Raw genomic sequence first — 18848 nt, 5'->3', positions numbered from 1 at the left:
ATTGAAGTGCTCCCAGCTTGCCTTGGATGATAGCAAAATATTTGCAGCATTATGCCTGCTATTTCATGTCTCTGATCCTTCGCATTATTCCTTCCACCTAAAAATCATTTTCCCTTTTTTATTCAGTTAATTTATTTCATTTTTCCAATATTCAACTCAAAAATTTCTCTTACATGACATTCTCAATAACCAACTTGACTTAGATGTCTCTATATTTCCTAACTTGCTTTGTATATATCTATCATTGCTCTTATCATATTCTGTATAAATTTTGATTCATGCATCACTTTCCATTATTAAATCATTAGCTCTTTAAATACTTTGCATGAAATAAGATTTAATAAATGATTGTTGAATTGAACTGACATTTCTCTCCCTTTGTGTTAGCCCTTTATTCTAATTCGAATTCACGTTTAATTCAATCCACTTTGAATTGTGATTTTTTCCCACTAATTCTTCTAAAATTTTATTGTTAATAATGATGGTAATAATGGTAAAATCACATTTACTTTATGCTGAGTTACATGTTAAACCTATAGGTATTTAATTCTTTATGTGGTATCCTTTTATACATTTTTAACAACCTAATAAGAGACTCCTTTCCAAGTTGCAATCACTTCAGGCCCATAAAATGCGGATTCACCTCTGAATAAAAATAAAATTAGGCTTTCCTTATTGAAGGAGGAGCAGAGGGCCTAGAGTTCACTGGTTTGGCCTCCCTCAAGCCAACCTTGTTGATTCCCAACCTTATTGAAGTCTAACATCAACAGAACTACATCATGATATTAGAAACAAAGATCACCCAGTTAGTGAGTGCAAAAGCCGGGCAGGGACCCAAGTCTATCTGACTGCAAAGCATTTTCTCTACACCTCCTTGATAAACATATCTTTCATATCTTCTATCTTCTATATCTTCCATATCTTCTATCTTCTATATCTTCATCTTAGTCACTGCTAAAGATTGCGTGTATCAGAATATCAAAGGCAGAGCTCCTAGAGAGAACTTACCTTCAGGCTGAACAGTTTTGCAGCATATTTTATCATCTAGCCCAATATCTCTCAAATTGAATCTGTCAACAGCATTATTTGAGGTACTTTTTAAAAATACAGATTTCTTGGTCATATTGGTACAGATTCTGAATCTGTTCTCCTGCCAGATCCAGGAATCTATAATTACCAAAACTTCTCAGGAGATGTTAGAAATCAACAAGTTTGGGGATCAAAAAGGTTGGCTTGAAGGGGGCCAAATTAGCACATTCTAGGCCTTCTGACCCTACTTCAATAAAGGAAGACTAATTATATTTTTATTCAAAGATGAATCCCAATTTTGTGGCCTTGAACCTAAAGTGACTGCAATTTAGGAGGGAGCCTCCTTAAGAAAAAGAACGCAAAAATAACGATTGAACCTTTCATAAAAACTTATAACGGATGATCACATTGATAAGACCTCTCCTACAGTCTGGAAGGGACCTCAACAAATCTTTTATGGTAACTTTCTTGTCTATATCATATATTGAAGTTCTACACAAAGTTTTACCCATGACAAAAAAAAAGTTTCACTGATAAATACTAACATTTGGAAAATACCAGTTTTGGTAAAATTTCATATCTTGCTCAGAGCAATATCAACAAGATAGTCAAGGATATTTTTGAAATACTCCAGAAATACTATCAGCAAACAAGTGAGGTCAGTTTGGTATGTCTTATTATTGGTACATCCATAAGATTTCCGAGTACATCTCATGTTCATAAATGCTCTGTTTAATCAACTATCCTAAATTTTGCTCGGAAACAGACTTAAACTCAGGGACTTATAAGCCCCCATTTTTCCTTCTCTCTAATATAGATTGCTAAATAATTTTTAAAAAATATTTCTGAAGGATTCTTTGCTTTCTTTGCCCTACCGCCAGCTCTATCACCCAGGACAATATTCATTTCTCTTCAAAATGAGTGGATAATATCAGAAGCTATTTGTCTACAATCTCCAGTAGCTGGATTAGACATAACTGATGGTATTACTTTCTGCATGCAGGCATACAACAGGAAAGAAACATAGAGCATGCAATTTCTTCAACACATGCCATCGATTACTATAAAAATGTAAATAATGTGGTTTCAGACCCTATAACTCAAAACTCAATTTGAGCAGTAACTCCTCTTAAAGGCAATACATTCGTAAATTCAGTAATGAGAAAAAATGAGACTAGAGCTCTTCCTGACAACCCTGGGTGAAAACGCTCTAGCCAGCTATGAATAGCACTGTAGCCTGGGTACAGTAACCGAGTCTCATTCACAGACTCCTTGTACAAACCCCATATATCTTAGCCTCAGTAGCACAGAGGAAATCTTGGTCTGCTTGAAGAAGTAAGACAGTTTTAATAAATCACAGTCTTACAATAATAAACACAGGAAATCTCTGGAAAATTGAACATCCAGTTTTTTTTTTTTTTCTACCCAATACCCTGTCTTGGCTGCCAAAGCTAAAATAGACTGACACCATATTCACAAAACTTCTTAAGTCCAGAAGCCTTGAAACTAATTTGGTCTTGTGTATAATTTCCTGTACTTCTTTATTCAGCATTACCTTTGTGTACTAAGGACCTCTGTACTGCCCTCTATTGGATGAAATGCCTGCATGTATCAAGAGTGAACAAAATAAGAAGCATATGGCCAACCTCTTCTACTGTAAATGCAGGCAAGACATTTGAGTCATGATCCACTAATGTCTACAAGTATTCATTTCTTAAATTAATAAAATAGACCCAAGCTACCCAAATGGATCTGTGAGTTATAAACTGGGGGACCAATATTCCGGATAAAGAAACAAAAGTCATTTTATTCGATAGCATTTCCTAGTTTCCTAAGATAAACATAATAAATATGGATTAGTTATTCTTTGTTCAGGTCAATGCCTTTTGTGACCACCCTCCTGGTCTTCCCATGTCAAAACAATCATGTTCCCAACATCATTCTGAAGTAGGGCAAGAAGTCTCAAAGCTCCCAGTATAATTTTCTTTCCACTCAACTGTGCTGCCTCTCATATATCATGTCTTTATGTTTGATAATAACACTGTCAAAGTTGTTATTTCCCATGCATGAAAGCAGAAGTGATTTTTGAAATACTATATCTAATTGTAGTTACTGTATACAGACTGTAAACGAAGTTTCCCTTCTATACTTACACTTCTTTCTGTAACCCAACTTGCCCAGAGTGGAGGGTAGGCCTGGATTGTTGGAAGGAGACTAACTCACTGGTAATAAGACACTGGCAATAAGTAATAAGACACTGGCCGCGGAGAAAAGGGTCTTATTACCACAACAAGCAATGCCATCATTGCAAATTTGTGGTTTGGCCATCATATGGATCCGGAGATCTCTGTTTTGATATAAGACAGAACTTTAAAAACACTGGCCAGAGTACTTGATGACAAACTGTTTAGCATACCCTGGTTACTAAGTTCTATTTTATAACTCATTTACAAATATTCACTTGATTTTAAAACACCATTTATATGAGTTTGAATTTTTTTTATTAATTTTGTTCCAATTATCTATTTTAACTTTACACTTACCTTATTAGATATATATTATGGTTATTGATAGCAACTACTTATTATTCAACATTTGGGTCCAACACAAAGAACTCAATGCAGTTTTGAATAGAGACATAATAAAAGCAATAAATGGGTGAGTGAATAAATGGAAACAATCCAAGGCATAGAGAGATGAAAATGCTTTGCCAAATCATATCACAAATGAGTAAGAGTCAGGTCTCAGATTTTGTATTGCTCCACCAGAAAGCATGGGTTAAACAGACAGAAAAAGTGATAAAAACCTCAGGAAACCTGAAATCTGGAGGATCTGGCGGGGGGTCGGCGGGGGGCACGGATGACTATATTTGGGCTGCTCAGAAATGTATTTCTTACTACGTATTATAAGCAGAATTCAGTATAAGATAAGATGCATCCACCTTGACTAATAATAGTGTTAAATTTATAAATAGATTACACATTATAGCAGTATAAGAAGGTCTGAAGTAAGTAGTATTAGTGCTATAAGGTTATTAGCATGAATTTGCTTCAACAAGTTGATATTTCAAAGTTCTTAATTATAACCTATAAGCTTTTGCAATGACAAATTTAAATTTGTCCAAGACATTTATAAAATAAATAGCATTCTTCAAAATATATCTTATATATTAACAAAGAAAATACCCAATATCCATAGATGTTACAAAATATTCTACTATTCTAAAAATTATAATTCCGATCAGTGTTGATTTGATAGGTCAAATGTTCAAGATAAGTTTGGATAAAATTTTTAAAAGCAAAATAAAATCAAATATTTTATGAAATATGGTTTTTATTTACAAGCATACACTAAATAAAAAACGTATATTCTTTTTCTTTTATCAAATGTAAAACAAGTGAAACATTTGCATATATACGTTTTGCTAATGTGTAGGTTTTTACATGTAAAATCCATTGTCTAATGTGATATTCGGGATACAATATTACTTTTGGCATTCATGTTTATCTTTCTAAGTCTCTATGTTTACTACATAGAACTTAGTTCTAGAGAACTTTCCAGCAATTTAATCATCAGATAATATTAGATCAATATGTGTGTATCCAAAAATTAGAAAAGTCACTTTATTTTTATTTTTAAAACTTATTCAAATGACAACTCTTTATGAACACCAGCCAACACATATGTCTTTAAAACTCATTATCTTAATCATTTAAAAATAACTGCTATGATATGTTTCATTTTAAGTGCTCAAGGATACATGGATAATGTATTCTTCAAAATAAGTACTCCTAGAACATATTCAAACTGGGCTATCCGGACCATGCTTAACATCTTAATGCTTTAAAGTTTAAACCAGCTTTTGAGTAATGGATGTGAATCTCCAAGTGAGCAAGTTGTACTATGGCATGATGGAAATAAGTATTACTAAATACTTCCATTCCCTCTAGTCTAGTCCCTAGGGCATACTCTGCATTTCTCAAAGTGGATTGCAGTTAAGTGGCTTAGGAGTCATATCAATGAAATGAGTTTGCACTAAAATAATATCAAAACTGTTTATCAACAGGCTAATCAGAGTAATGCAAAACAAACAAACAAACAAACAAAAAAACCACTAAAGAGTCAGAATCAAGTCTTCCTGAGCCAACTGGACCTCTGCTTGGGTTTTAAACAATTACATACAGACCTTTCAAATGTCAATGCATGCATATAGTTCTACAAGACCAAATTTTAAGATACTTTTAGTCAGATACAAAAGTGAAATTTTAATGTGACCAAAACAGTTTTGAAAGGTTTTTTTTCTCTTTCTCATGGAAAAACTTATTTATAAATTGACAAACATGATGAACTCAATACAGCTGAATAAAAGATGAGGTGAAGCAGTGGTACCCAACCCAGTCCACAGACCGGTACTCGTCTGTGGCTGGTTAGGAATGGGGCCACACAGCAGAAGGTGAGCAGCAGGAGAGAAAGTGAAGTTTCATCTGTATTTATAGCCATTCCCCATCACTCCCATTACCTCCTGAGCTCCACCTCCGGTCAGATCAGCAGCTGCATTAGATTTTCATAGCAGTGCAAACCCTATTGTGAACTGCATGCAAGGCATCTAGGTTGTTCACTCATGAGAATCTAATACCTGATGATCTGTCACTGTCTTTCATCAGCCCCATATCGGACTGTCTAGTTGCAGGAAAACAAGCTCAGGGCGCCTACTGATTCTACATTATAGTGAGTCGTATAATTATTTCATTATATATTATAATGTAATAATAATAGAAACAAGATATAGTAAATGTAATGTACTTGAATCCTCCGGAAACTAACCCCCACTTCCCATTTGTGGAAAAATTGCCTTCCACAAAACCAGTCCTTTGTGCTAAAAAGGCTGGGGACCTCTGAAGTAGAGTATTTTATTTTAATATTAAGTTTTGGTTATTTTTATAAATCTAAGAACAAAGAAAACCCAACTTGTTAGTCAAAGTGTAATTGAAGAAATTATCATCCTATTGAAAAGCAGTACATGCTGAGCATAATCTTGCAGTATAATATTTTTTAGACTAGTGGGGGTAAAAAGACCAAAAAAACTTGAATTATATGTTCTGCTTGAAAATATAACAATATTAAACAATAAAATTGCTGACATGATTGCTTTCATTATAAGCTTTGCTTTTTCTTAGGATATAGCTGTGGAACTACATCCCAGCTAGAATCGAAGTTGTTGAATGCTGGGTAATACCAAACAAAGTTAACAACAAATATTTTCACCTATTTTATTGCAGATTAACCTTTAAAAAAGTTCAAAGAGAAAAAATAATAGTGGCAGGGCATGGTGACTCATGCCTATAATCCCAGCACTTTGGGAGGCCAAGGTGGGTAGATTATGAGGTCAGAAGTTCGAGACTAGCCTGGCCAAGATGCTGAAACCTCATCTCTAACAAAAATACAAAAATTAGCCAGTCGCAGTGGCGGGTGCCTGTAATCCCAGCTACTTGAGAGGCTGAGGCAGAAGAATCGCTTAAACCCGGGAGTTGGAGGTTGCAGTGAGCTGAGATCGCACTACTGTACTCTAGCCTGGGCAATAGAGCAAGACTCCATCTCAAAAAAAAAAAAACAAAAAAAACAAACAAACAAACAAAAAAAACAAAAAAAAACCTTCCACCATCTCAAGGAAAAAAATGTTTACATTTCCATATTCTCTTCTGAGTGAGACAAAGGGTGTTTTAAACATTTACAAATATGTTTTGGGCAATTGTTTCCCCTATGTGGTAACAGTAGCAATGACATAATTATACAGTGGAACAGCTTTAAAGTATTGCATTTTGAGTTAATCCCTACTTAAATACACAGAAATTGATTAGCAGCCCCACCTCGTGACCATAGGAATTCAGGAATTTATATCATCACTATTTGTAAAGATAGAGTAAATAATACCACTACTACATAAGTAACACTTGTATAGAACATAAATCAAATATACTGCTACATTATAAAGAGTGTCTAGTATAGTATTCAAAATATTCATTATTATTTTAGTATCCAAAATATGTGCTATTATTATATTTTTTCATTCAATAAGACAAAAGTTTGCAAATTTAGAGAAACATTTAACACAACAAGTTAAAATAATTCAGGGTATTTGTGCAAACTAAAGAGCAACAAAAATCTAATTGTTACTTTTCATTTCTAAAGTACATTGATATTTTACTCTGAAAAGAGATCCTCCTGGTATGTATTATTTCAAAAGTAAATAGCTATTCATAAATAATTTAACATACAGAACTGAAGGATGTGTGTATGCCAGACATGTCATAGAAGTTAAAACAGACTCTGAAAAGGTGTCAGTACAGAGTTAGGACTTTGATGAACAGGTCTGGACATAAAAAAACACAGCTTCAGAAAGGCATGGACATAATTTCATTCTACATTAAGACAGTGATTTGTGTGGTTGTGTATGCTCACTGTTTTCAACACCTCATAATCTCATTTACAGCAAAACAAATTAATTTTATAAAGGGAGTGGATAGGAGTGAGGTATGTATTGGTAGCCATGACAGTACTAAAATAGGTATTTTTTTAAATTTGGGAGTTTTTTGTTTAGCTATCAACTGTACTTATTATTTAACTATTAGTAAGAAAAACATATAATTAAGTTAATTATTAGGCCAGTTTTAAAAACATAAAAGTGGCAGATTAGAATAAGGCCTCAGTGATATTTCCACTCCCACTTGCTCTTCCAGAGTGCTGTGACCCAATATAAAGGTGAGGTCTGTCCCCTCCTTTTGAAACTCTGTAGGCTTTGTAACTACTTCAAGTAATAGATTATGAAAAAGTAATGCTATAAAATTTACAAGGCTTGGTTATAAAAGCCATACCACATTTGCCTACCCCTTAAGACACTCATCTTTGGAGCTCTGAGCCATTTATGTTAGGTTAAAGCTGCTATGCTGTGATAAAGTCCAAACTAGCCCCTGCAGAAGACTACAAGGAGAGGCTTTGAGAACACAGGAAGAGAGAGGTGGACAGCAAGCCTACAGCTGTCCCAGCCCCCTGCCCTTGCTGTTCCAGCTCTGACCACTGTCTATGTCACTTAGTACCTAAGAAACCTCTAGCTAGAGATACTCAATTGAGTCATTACTGAATTCTTCATACACAAATACCATAAGCAAAACAAATGTTGTTATTGTTTTAAGCCGTTAAATTTTAAGATTATTTGGTGTGCAGGCAATCAGAAGAACCAACACAAATTTACTAGCATTCAAGGATATGTGGCAATTACACATATTTGAATATATACATTTGCACAAACAATGAAATATTTCCCACAAGCTGCATAGTCAGTGAAAACACGTTAGACCGATTGAAGCAATGCAGAGTCTATGGTTCATGCCATTTAAGTACGGGAAAAAATGAGGTGGCAAATAGTGTATGCTTGTTTTCTATTTTCTTGAAGTGCTAACATATTTTATCTATGTGGATCTAGCTCTCAGAGCACAATTTTACCTACATGTAACCTTCAATGACCATTTGAGATCATTTACTAAAGAACTAAGTATCTTCATTCCTTCTCTGAGACCAAACATTGGACAAACAGCAATTATTTGTTATATAGGAAATTCAATGTGTTTATATAAGTTGAAAAACAAAACGAGCCTTATATATTTAGAAACAGAAAATGAACCATGACAACTCTTACAAGGGAGCAACACTAGTGTGCATACCTGCTCTATGAATTCAGGAGAAAAGACAAGAATATGAAGACTTCACCAATAAACATTTTCAGTGATTTTAATCGGTGGATTCCTAAGGATAACTGTATAATTAAATAGATCTACTTCTGTCATAAAAACATGTGGAAGACCCACAGTTGCTGAGTAGATCATCAATTAAGTGAGAGCTGGGTCATAATATGGTTTTGACCTGCATGCCAGCATCTTAGTGTGCAGGAGAAAATAGTGTTCTATGCACAGAATTGAGTATTTTAAGTCAGGCTCATTTGGAGAGAATTTGGTTTAAGTCTCCCTCTCTCTTTCAATCTACATTCTCCTCTCCTCCACCTATCTGGGTAAAGGACGCCTATAGCACCAGGGTATAAGAATTGTGGTCCTGGTAAATTTCACCAGGAACCTCTTTGGGAAGGTGACAGGGGCCAACTCATCTGGGCAATAATGGATGAGTCTTACTCTGGAAACTTCCCCAAATGTAAAGTTTTTCCGAATGAACTGTGCCTTATAAGCAAGCAATTTGGGGGCTCTCTGCCTCCTTTCTTTCTCACTCTCTCTCTTTCAGCCCCTTCGTGCACCCTCACATACACCTCCTCAAAATTACTTCCTTCTTTGACTCTTCTCCACACCCACCTTCCTCAAAAAGAAAAGAGCTAGGAGGAGACATCAGGACAGGACTCGGTAGCAGAAAGTATAGCCTCCTGCATCTCATCAACGTAAATCTGAATTTTAAACTTCAATCCAGTAAATGTGTCTTCAGTGCTAATAAAGAACTACTTGTATCACACACCGAAAGGAGAGCAGGGGTAAGTTCACTCGTTCTGTCTTGCTAATATTGTGCTTAGGACATATTTGTGAGTTTTAGAGTGACTTGAAAATAATTATTAGTCTTTTACATACATTTCCTTCCACTTTCATAAAGAAAAACTGTTTTTATTCCCTGGTATTGAGACTTGTGACCCATCTATTCCAACAGTTAAAAAATAGCTAATGAGGGAGCAAATATTTTTAAACTAAGCCTTTGCCTATGGCATACATAAATGTACAATGTTATGTATACTTAATGTATTTTTATTTTTAAATAAGTGATACCCATTTAAGTCACTTGTGAATAAAACATTTACAATCAAATGGCTAAATTGAAGATGAATGTGAAACTCTAGTTCACTTTTTTAAAAGATTATTGTATTTACAGTTTAAATAGCTTACTACTAACAGCCACATTCCAAAGTTGCAATAAACTTCATCTATTTTTATAAACATGTTTTCTTTCTGCTGCTATTGTTCATTCCATGTGAGTGAAGGGCTATCTGGACTCATTTCAAATGTTCTTATATTTCATGTCACTCTAAGGAAAGCTTTTTCCAGATAAGTTGTAAAGAACATGTATTTTTTAATGACAGGTATTTTATCATCTCTAGCCATTCAGGTTATAGGTGTGGGATCCTGTTTTATATGGCACCCCCGCTACTGTGGAACTCTTATTTTAGCTGTTTGAGTTAGAAAGGCTTTGCCAAACAAAACAGTAGGAGGGAAACTGTAAAAAGGCTTTAAAATCCTAAAAAAAGAAATAAGTGATCAAGCAGCAATCTAAACATAAAGTAGAGGACTATTCCCATGACCTACATTTGAGGAAAAAAATATAAGATGCAGAGAATTAATAGAATACCAATTTAGATCCACACACATTGTCCTTAAAAGTAGAAATTATTTCAACCAATATATATGTAAGCCGGTGTACTAAAATTATTGTCAAAAATCTCAGATGTTAAGTTAGACAAGTCTGACCTCAAAATTTTTTTTCTAAAATAAGACAGTAATATAAAAATTCAAAAGAGAAATTTTAAAATGATCTGCTCAGACAAGCTTCCTGAAATCTAAATCAAATTGCAAAAATAGAATATCCTCAATATTTGCCTTTGACAAACATTTAATGTGTTATATAGTAAGTGACTGATACAACTTTGGAAGATAAATTTCATCTCTGTCTTGGATTCAGGCACATTGATCTTTTACAAGTATGTGATTGATTTAAACCACTTAAAAATTGGAATGTATATAACTAGATGAGTATTAAAGTAGAATATATAACATAGTCTTTAGTATTTGAAAGGCAAAATATCTTCAATTATTCAACTTGGGCTCAACTCAATATTGTAAGTATACACATACTTCAATCTTCAGAATAAAGGCTAGTCATCAGAAAAGGCTCGTATGAACCCCTTGTATGAACTTGTATGAACCCCTTGTATGAACTTGTATGAACCCCAAGAACTGTCCGTCAGTTTGTCTGCTAGTTAGGCATTCCCTTAAATAACAGTAGTGAGCACTGGTCAGGAGTCAGGTGCTCTGGACTGTGGGCATTCACACTCAGGGACCATTTACGTGCCTTAAAATCTCCAACATTCCGGTATTGCAGGCATCGCTGCTGGGATTTCCAAGGTTTAGAGAGGTTAAGTCACTTACTCAAGTTCAAGGCAGAATGTGAACAGGGACACAGTTTTAGAAGCACTTCCTGTCACCACAGCTGTACTCAAAAGCTATGTGGGGGAATTCAGTCGCTTATTCAATAATACTTTGAGCCTAGGAAGAGTTCATTAAATTTCAGTAGGTTAAGCCCTAAATTCAACTCGGGAACAAACCTAGAATAAATCATATCATTTTATAGTTCCATCACATGTATCTACTTAATGTGAGGTCAGAAGGCATTTTCCAATTACTTCTCACAAAGGGACTGCCTTTTTTTTTCTTCTGTCCATCTTTTCTCTTAACTAGCTATGCAAGAAGTATAGCCTTCTGAAAAGGATTTCCACCTTATCCTTCTAAATTTCACTGGGTATGTCCTAAGTCAGTTTTAAAAAATCTATCATCAATTTCCACTCTTGCATAATACTAGAATGTGGCCATGAACATTACTATAGGAAAGACTATTTTGTAGGCAGCTTTATAACACCACTGGGGAAACAAAAAAGAATTTTGAAGAGGGCTAGCAACATTTAGTACCTGAAATATAACTTTGGTTGGTCAATATTCATCAAATAATATTAGCAAAATCTATTCTCTTTCCTAACACTAATTCTAAAGTTATACAAGCCTATTCAGTTTCTCTCCAGCAATCATCAAATATGTGAAATTAGCAAAGACTGTATTAAAGACAGAAGTAACTTTATGAAGATATAAATATAATAAAAATGTCTAGAACTCCCTTAAAATTAATGGTGGCTAGTGAAATAATAGCTAGCATTTTACAAATTGACAATTTCAAGGAAATATAACTAGCCTAGTCAAACTAGTAGTGTTTTCCTAAAAAATAATTTTGTGACCTTCATTATACAGGACCAAATACATGAACAAAGTCAGAATCAGTTGCCCATACCAGAGAATTGAAAGTAATATGGTATTCTTCTCTCAGACTGATTGATTTATTTTTATTTTACAGTTATTTATTGAGCACTTACTCACCATGTACTAAGAAATAGGTATACAGTGATAAGCAGAAGATAAAAGATACATGATCACTACTTTTATAATATTTATGGTATAGGTAGTGGCTAATCAAAACAAAATACACACATACACACACACACACACACAGAGTAAACAGTGACAATGGGATAGAGAAAATTAGTTTCTTTTGAGGATAAATAAAAGTAACTCTCTGTGAAAGGTGACATATTGCTACTACTCTTAATCCTATTGTGGCTTCTGTTACTTCAAATGTAATACAATTAAAAAGCCTTTAATGTTTTAAGCCTTTTTATCTAATTGAGTTCCAACTGCAGAGAAATGCAGAAATACAGATATACATAAGCAAGTATAGGTAAAGTGCTATATGGACAGAGGCAGGACATGTAAATAGAGGACAAGAAACAGTTTAGTTTAGCAGTAGCTTCCACAAAGTGATACAGTTAACGCTAAGAAGGAAAAAAAAATGGGCCAGGAATAGACAGTCTTGAATACCCAATCAAATTTCCAGGCTTTGTCAATTCTAAGTTCATTAAAGAACTTAGAATGTGACTTTTTGGCCTAAAGACAGAAATGTCATTTGACCTACCAATCCCATCACTGGGTATATACCCAAAGGAATATAAATAATTCTATCATAAAGACACATGCATGTAAATGTTAATTGCAGCACTATTCACAATAGTAAAGATGTGTAATCAGCCCAAATGCCCGTAAATGGGAGACTGTATAAAGATAACGTAGTACATATATACTGTGGGATACTGTGCAGCCATAAAGAGAATGAGGTCATGTCCTTTGCAGGGATATGGATGAAGCTGGAGGCCGTTATCGAACATATTATCTAGCACATTAACTAACACAGGAACAGAAAACCAAATACTGCATGTTCTCACATACAAGTGGGAGGTAAATGATGAGGACACATGGACACATAGAGGGGAACAACACACACTGGAGCCTATCGAAGAGTTGAAGGTGGGAGGAGGAGAGGATAAGGAAAAATAACTAAAGGATACTAGGCTTAAGACCTAAGTGATGAAATAATCTGTACAACAAAATCCCATGACAGATGTTTGTTTACCTGAGTAACAAACCTGCACTTGCAACCCAGAAGTGAAAGAAAGAAAGAAAGAAAGAAAGAAAGAAAGAAAGAAAGAAAGAAAGAAAGAAAGAAAGAAAGAGAAAGAAAGAAAGAAAGAAAGAAAGAAAGAAAGAAAGAAAGAAAGAAAGAAAGAAAGAAAGAAAGAAAGAAAGAAAGAAAGAAAGAAAGAAGAAAAGAAAAGAAAGAAAGAAGGAGAAGGAGGAGGCAGAGGAGGAGGAAAGGAAGGAGGAAAGGAAGGGAGGGAGGAAGAAAGGAAGGAAGGAAGGAAGGAAGGGAGGAAGGAAGGGAGGAAGGAAGGGACTGTGAAAGCTGATAATTCTGGAAGATTATTTTACAAGGAAAGTATAACGAATGGAGAAACAGTGCTTATAAATACCATTTAAGCGACTACTGCAATGATTATTTAATGAGGGTCTGGATCACCAACATATCAATGGGACTGAAAAGAAGACACAAGTATAGGCCATATTGAAGAAGAAGACATTTCATACATCAGTAACTGTTATGGACTGAATGTTTGCACCTCCTCAAAATTCCTATGTTGAAATCCTAACCTGTAATGTGATGGTATTAAAAGGAAGGGTCTTTGGGAGATAACTAGGTGATGGGAGTGGAGCCCTCATAAATGGCATTAGTAACATGATAAGGAGAGACATGGGTGTGCTCCCTGTCTCTGCTCTCCACCATATGAAGATAGAATGAGAAGATGGCCATCTGCAAATAAGGAAGTAGGTGTTTACCAGACACCGGATCTGCCAGCACCTAAATGTTGGACTTCCCAGCCTCCATAACTGTGAGAAATAATTCTCCTGCTGTTTAAGTCACACAGTCTATGCTATTCTGTTACAGTATCCCTAGCTGAATACGACAGTAACAGGATACAAAGTCAGCTCTTAAAATCCAGGATTTTGAAGGAAAGAGTTGCACTCCTGGCATAAAGCAGGATGGACAACAAATTTGATTTTGTGACTGTTGGTGTTGGAAAGAGAGCCAAAGAAAAGAAGATAGGCAGAGAAAAGCACTGAAAACAGAATCTTAGGGGAACCTTCAACTAAGAGGTCATGAAAGATGTCAGAGATGACAGAGAAAGAGCAATTGGGGAAATAACTGATTCATTAGAATAGAGAATAATGGAAACCAAGGAAATGATATCAGGAGTAGTCAGTGAAACCAAGTGCTGTGGAGAAATTAAGGGATCCAAGGACTGAGAACAGACACTGGAATAGGAAGAGAGAGTGTTTTACTGGTGCTGATTTTCAAAGATCAGAGTCAAGTCTCAGAAGTGATGACTGCTGCCATATGCCTGAAAACCCTAGAAAAAGCTCTCTCATCTTGTCATCTTTCAAGGCAAAATTCCAGATGACTTTCTGCTTTATCTTCAATGATGTATTTGATGATGTATCCCTCTAGCAAATACAAGTGTCAAAAAAAGCAAAGTAAAAGGAGTACGTGTCTCCATTTCTCACTCTTTAATATGGGATTCTAGAAGGAAGCTATCAGGCTACTTATCATCATTTGCCTCTAACAGACAAAATGACTAATGCATTTGGAGATGTTCAGATTATTTAGAAAGTCAGTCATAAAATGATAAAGAGAGGGCAGACCCCCTAAAATGCTATTTAACAGCCTTGTCCTCTATTCATTATATTGAACCATACTCACACAGGCTTAGTATAAAGTTCTAAGTAACTTTTAGGACTTCATCAAAGGGTTTTTATTTAATCATAAAACAGTCCACAAGCTAATATTTTGTAAGAATATGAAAAATTAGTAATGATATCAAGTTAATATCACAGTATTTACCAAATAATTTTTGGTGAGGTTGAATTAGGATCTAATTAAGAAATTGTGGGTTTACATACCTGTGGTACCCATCTGGAAGACACAAAGCTAGTCACTTCTATTACAGACAAGCCAGTTTGGGAAAGTCGATTGATAAATTCAATTTTTATATCTGTAGGAACTATAACCTATGAAAACAAAAAATATTTTATAAGTAAATTATATAGGGTCTACCGAAGCACAAATAGAAAATTACTTCCTAAGTCAAAATGAGTATTATTTGTAATTTATACATTCAAGTAGCAATTGAGAAAAGATATATAATCGTGTAACATGTGAAATCCATGTAAATCTTTACAATCTTAAATCTATTAATATTTAGACAGCATTTGAAGTAAATGATATAAAACTACCTTTTCATTCTGCAATCCATCCCTAGGCCCAACTTCTACTATTTTAACAAACTCAGGGAGTCCAGATAACTGGGATGTTTCCTGAAATGCAAAACGTAAGAACAAGAAAACATAACTTTTAGATTGCTACACTTGCTTATTTGAAAAGTTAAACAACTGCACTTTGTTATACTCTTACCCTAGAGAATTAAAATAGTGAAAAATCAATAAAATGATATGAAAATGCACTATTTATATTACTGGCAACATGAAGTATTTTTTCCTTATAACCAAATGATATTTAGTCTAGTTATGATTAAAATTCAAAAGATTAATTTATAAAATATAATTGAAGAATAATTGATTTACTCAGACCTAAAGAGCAAATCTGTTGGGTGAGTCTGTGTATGACGATAAACTAACTACTGTTAGAGTTCATTTAAAAATTACATCTTGGCCAGGCACGGTGGCTCACGCCTGTAATCCCAGCACATTGGGAGACTGAGGTGGGCAGATCATGAGGTCAGGAGTTTGAGACCAGCCTAGCCAACATAGTGTAACCCTGTCTCTACTAAAAATACAATAAATTAACTGGGGAAGGTGGCAGGCACCTATAATCCCAGCTATTTGGGAGACTGAGGCAGAAGAGTCACTTGAACCCAGGAGGCAGAGGTTGCAGTGAACTGAGGTTGCGCCATTGCACTCTAGCCCAGGCAACAGTGTGAAACTCCGTCTCAAAAAAAAAAAAAAAAAAAAAAAAAAATACACACACACACACACACACACACACACACACATAGAAAGATAGATTTAGATAGATAGATAGATAGATAGATAGATAGATAGATAGATAGATAGATATTTACATCTTAATTTCTCTTAATTACATCTTAAACTGGGTGTAGTGGCTCACGCCTGTAATCCCAGCATTTTGGAAGGCCAAGGCATATGGATTGCTTGAGCCCAGGAGTTTGAGATCAGCCTGGGCAATATAGTCAAATCTCATCTCTCTTTTAAAAAAAAAAAATACAAAAATTAGCCAGGCATGGTGGTGGTGTATCCTGTAGTCCCAGCTACTCTACTTGAGAGTCTGAGGTGGGAAGATTACTTGAGTCCAAGAGATCAAGGCTGCAGTGAGCAGTGATTGTGCCACTGCATTCCAGCCTGGGTGACACAATAAGACCCTGTCTAAATAAATAAATAAATAAATACCTCTTTAAGTTAAAAGACTACTTCTACTTCCATGAAGAGGTATACAGGATGCCACCCTCTATACTTTGAACTTGAACATGAATTTGATTTTGGGAATTGGGCCCAGAAAACTGAGGCTAGAAAAGACAATGTGCTGCTTACTTTTTCTCTAGGTCACACAGCACAGTTACCACCTAAGTGTTGCTCCCTGAAAGACAGACCCACCCCTAGTGGAACCTATACCACAATAACCCGCTGGGAGCAGCCTAGCTCCAGCCAAATGTAGCAACCCCTTGTTCTACCTTTTGCTAAAATCTGAGATGGTAAATGGTCTGGTTTCTGAAACCTCTGCCCCTACACTAGGTACTATGGATCTAGTTTAGAAGATATATTTGCCTTCTAAATATGCCCATTTAGAAGGCTGTTATTTAAAACAGGGGGAAAATGAAAGAGCCTTTGAAATTGTATATTGCTGTTAAAGTCAGAAGCATACTCCATCTTTTCAGACTGTACCAACATAATCTCTTGGTACCTCTGAGCCAAGTTAAGTTTGGGTAACCCATCATCAAGTTCTTTAAGTGGATAGTTGACAGAATCAGCCAGGAACCACAGAATCTGTACTTCAGAGGTTTTTGTTTGCTTGTTTTTGTCTTTTATCAGGAATGATGAATCCAAGCCAACCAGTTTATATTGTCACACTCTGTCCTTCTAAAAATTACAGCATATATGGGCAAGGTGGCTGTTTTGAATGCAGAACCAAATTCAAGTCTCTGGAACAAAAAATATTAAAAGGCCATTTTTAGGGCCCAGAGCTGTTACAGGTTTTATCAGCATTCTGAGCTCTCAGCAAGAGAATCTAAATGGTCCCCTTTACAATGTTTACAGACCACTCTCCACAATTTCCATGAAATTAGTCAATTCAATAAGCAAAAAAAGCAATCTAGAAGAAAAAGAATTTTCTTTTCTGCATTTTCTGTGCAGGTTGTGATGCATGAAGTTAACTTGAGAGAGTGGAGGGATGAGAGGAAGGCCTGGGGTTCCTCAGCTTTAGACTCCATTTGGATGACAAAATGAAATCATGCCTAATTTACAAAGTGTCTATAATTTCAACTGAACAATAAATAAAAGGTATGACATGGGAAGGTGACTAAGAAAAGCTCACTCCTCCTTCTTCTTATTTCTAGTCTTCAGTTGGCAGGAATGAAACAAAAACAAAACTAGGCAATCTTAAGCCATATGGTCTTATTAGCACTGATTGTTTCTTGAAACTGCATTTCAACAACAGTTAGCTTGGCACATACATGGAAGAAGAGTTCTCTTTTCCTCAATGACAATATTTGCCAAAAAAAGAAAAAAAAAAGGTACTTAATGTTTTTTAAGGTACTAACCATATGCCTCCTAAATACAGTTGAAGAACTGAAGACCTTTCTTTGCATCAATGTGTGTAGCTGGCATTATTAACAAGTAATCTGAATAAATTAAATTACAGATCATTAACAATTATGGCCATTTCAATCAAAGCAGAATATGTGTTCACTTGATATTGTTTTTGAATCTAATGTTACTATTTAATCTTTTGAGCTATCTGAATTAAGCCAGTGACAGAAGTGACAGAAGAAATCATCCAATGTGATCAATAAGTAATTATTGAGCACAGTCCATATGTCATGCATTGGGCTGGGGCTGGGATATGCCAAAGTAGAACCAGTAATAAACAGTCCAATTATATATAAGAAGAAGGTAAGGACCAGCATGTAGGGGGGAATATCTGGGGAGAGGTATGTTCTGGTGGGGAGATAATTAGCTTATTTTTGAATTATTGAATTCTACATGCTTGTATAACATTTAGTTGGATTTGCCTACTAGGCATTGTTTGTGCATATCTAAGCTCATTAGAAAAAAGTCAATACAGAGACAGTAATGCTTAGGAAGAGACTAAAGATCACTAAGAGAGGGCTCTCAAATCACACATAGTCAACACGTGTGAAAGACAACCCATTTAAAAACGAGAAACTAGAGGAGGACCAGGTAACACCAGCACATGCAGTGGGTCACACTGCAGGAGCTGCACTTGGGGAACCTCAGAATTTCATAATGGGCTGTAGACATACATGCCCTTTACCTTAGGGGGAGATACTATTTCTCTTTCTATGGCTGTTTGCT

The 18848-nt window shown here is 35.3% G+C and overlaps 1 protein-coding gene across 3 annotated transcripts in view; it reads right to left on the bottom strand.

The window, feature by feature from the left end:
• HMGCLL1 (3-hydroxy-3-methylglutaryl-CoA lyase like 1) overlaps positions 1-18848 on the bottom strand; it is a 146522-nt gene that overhangs the window by 97095 nt on the left and 30579 nt on the right. For all 3 annotated transcript variants that reach the window (XM_005552693.4, XM_074039031.1, XM_065543897.2), the window contains exons 2-3: positions 15516-15596; positions 15183-15290 (exon numbers count right to left, since the gene is read on the bottom strand). In XM_005552693.4, the coding sequence (XP_005552750.1) occupies positions 15183-15290; positions 15516-15596 (189 nt within the window). The remainder of the gene's footprint in view (positions 1-15182; positions 15291-15515; positions 15597-18848) is intronic.

Source organism: Macaca fascicularis, chromosome 4 (genome assembly GCF_037993035.2).
Source record: "Macaca fascicularis isolate 582-1 chromosome 4, T2T-MFA8v1.1".
Taxonomy (NCBI): domain Eukaryota; kingdom Metazoa; phylum Chordata; class Mammalia; order Primates; family Cercopithecidae; genus Macaca; species Macaca fascicularis.
This window is presented reverse-complemented; position numbering and strand designations above follow the sequence as displayed.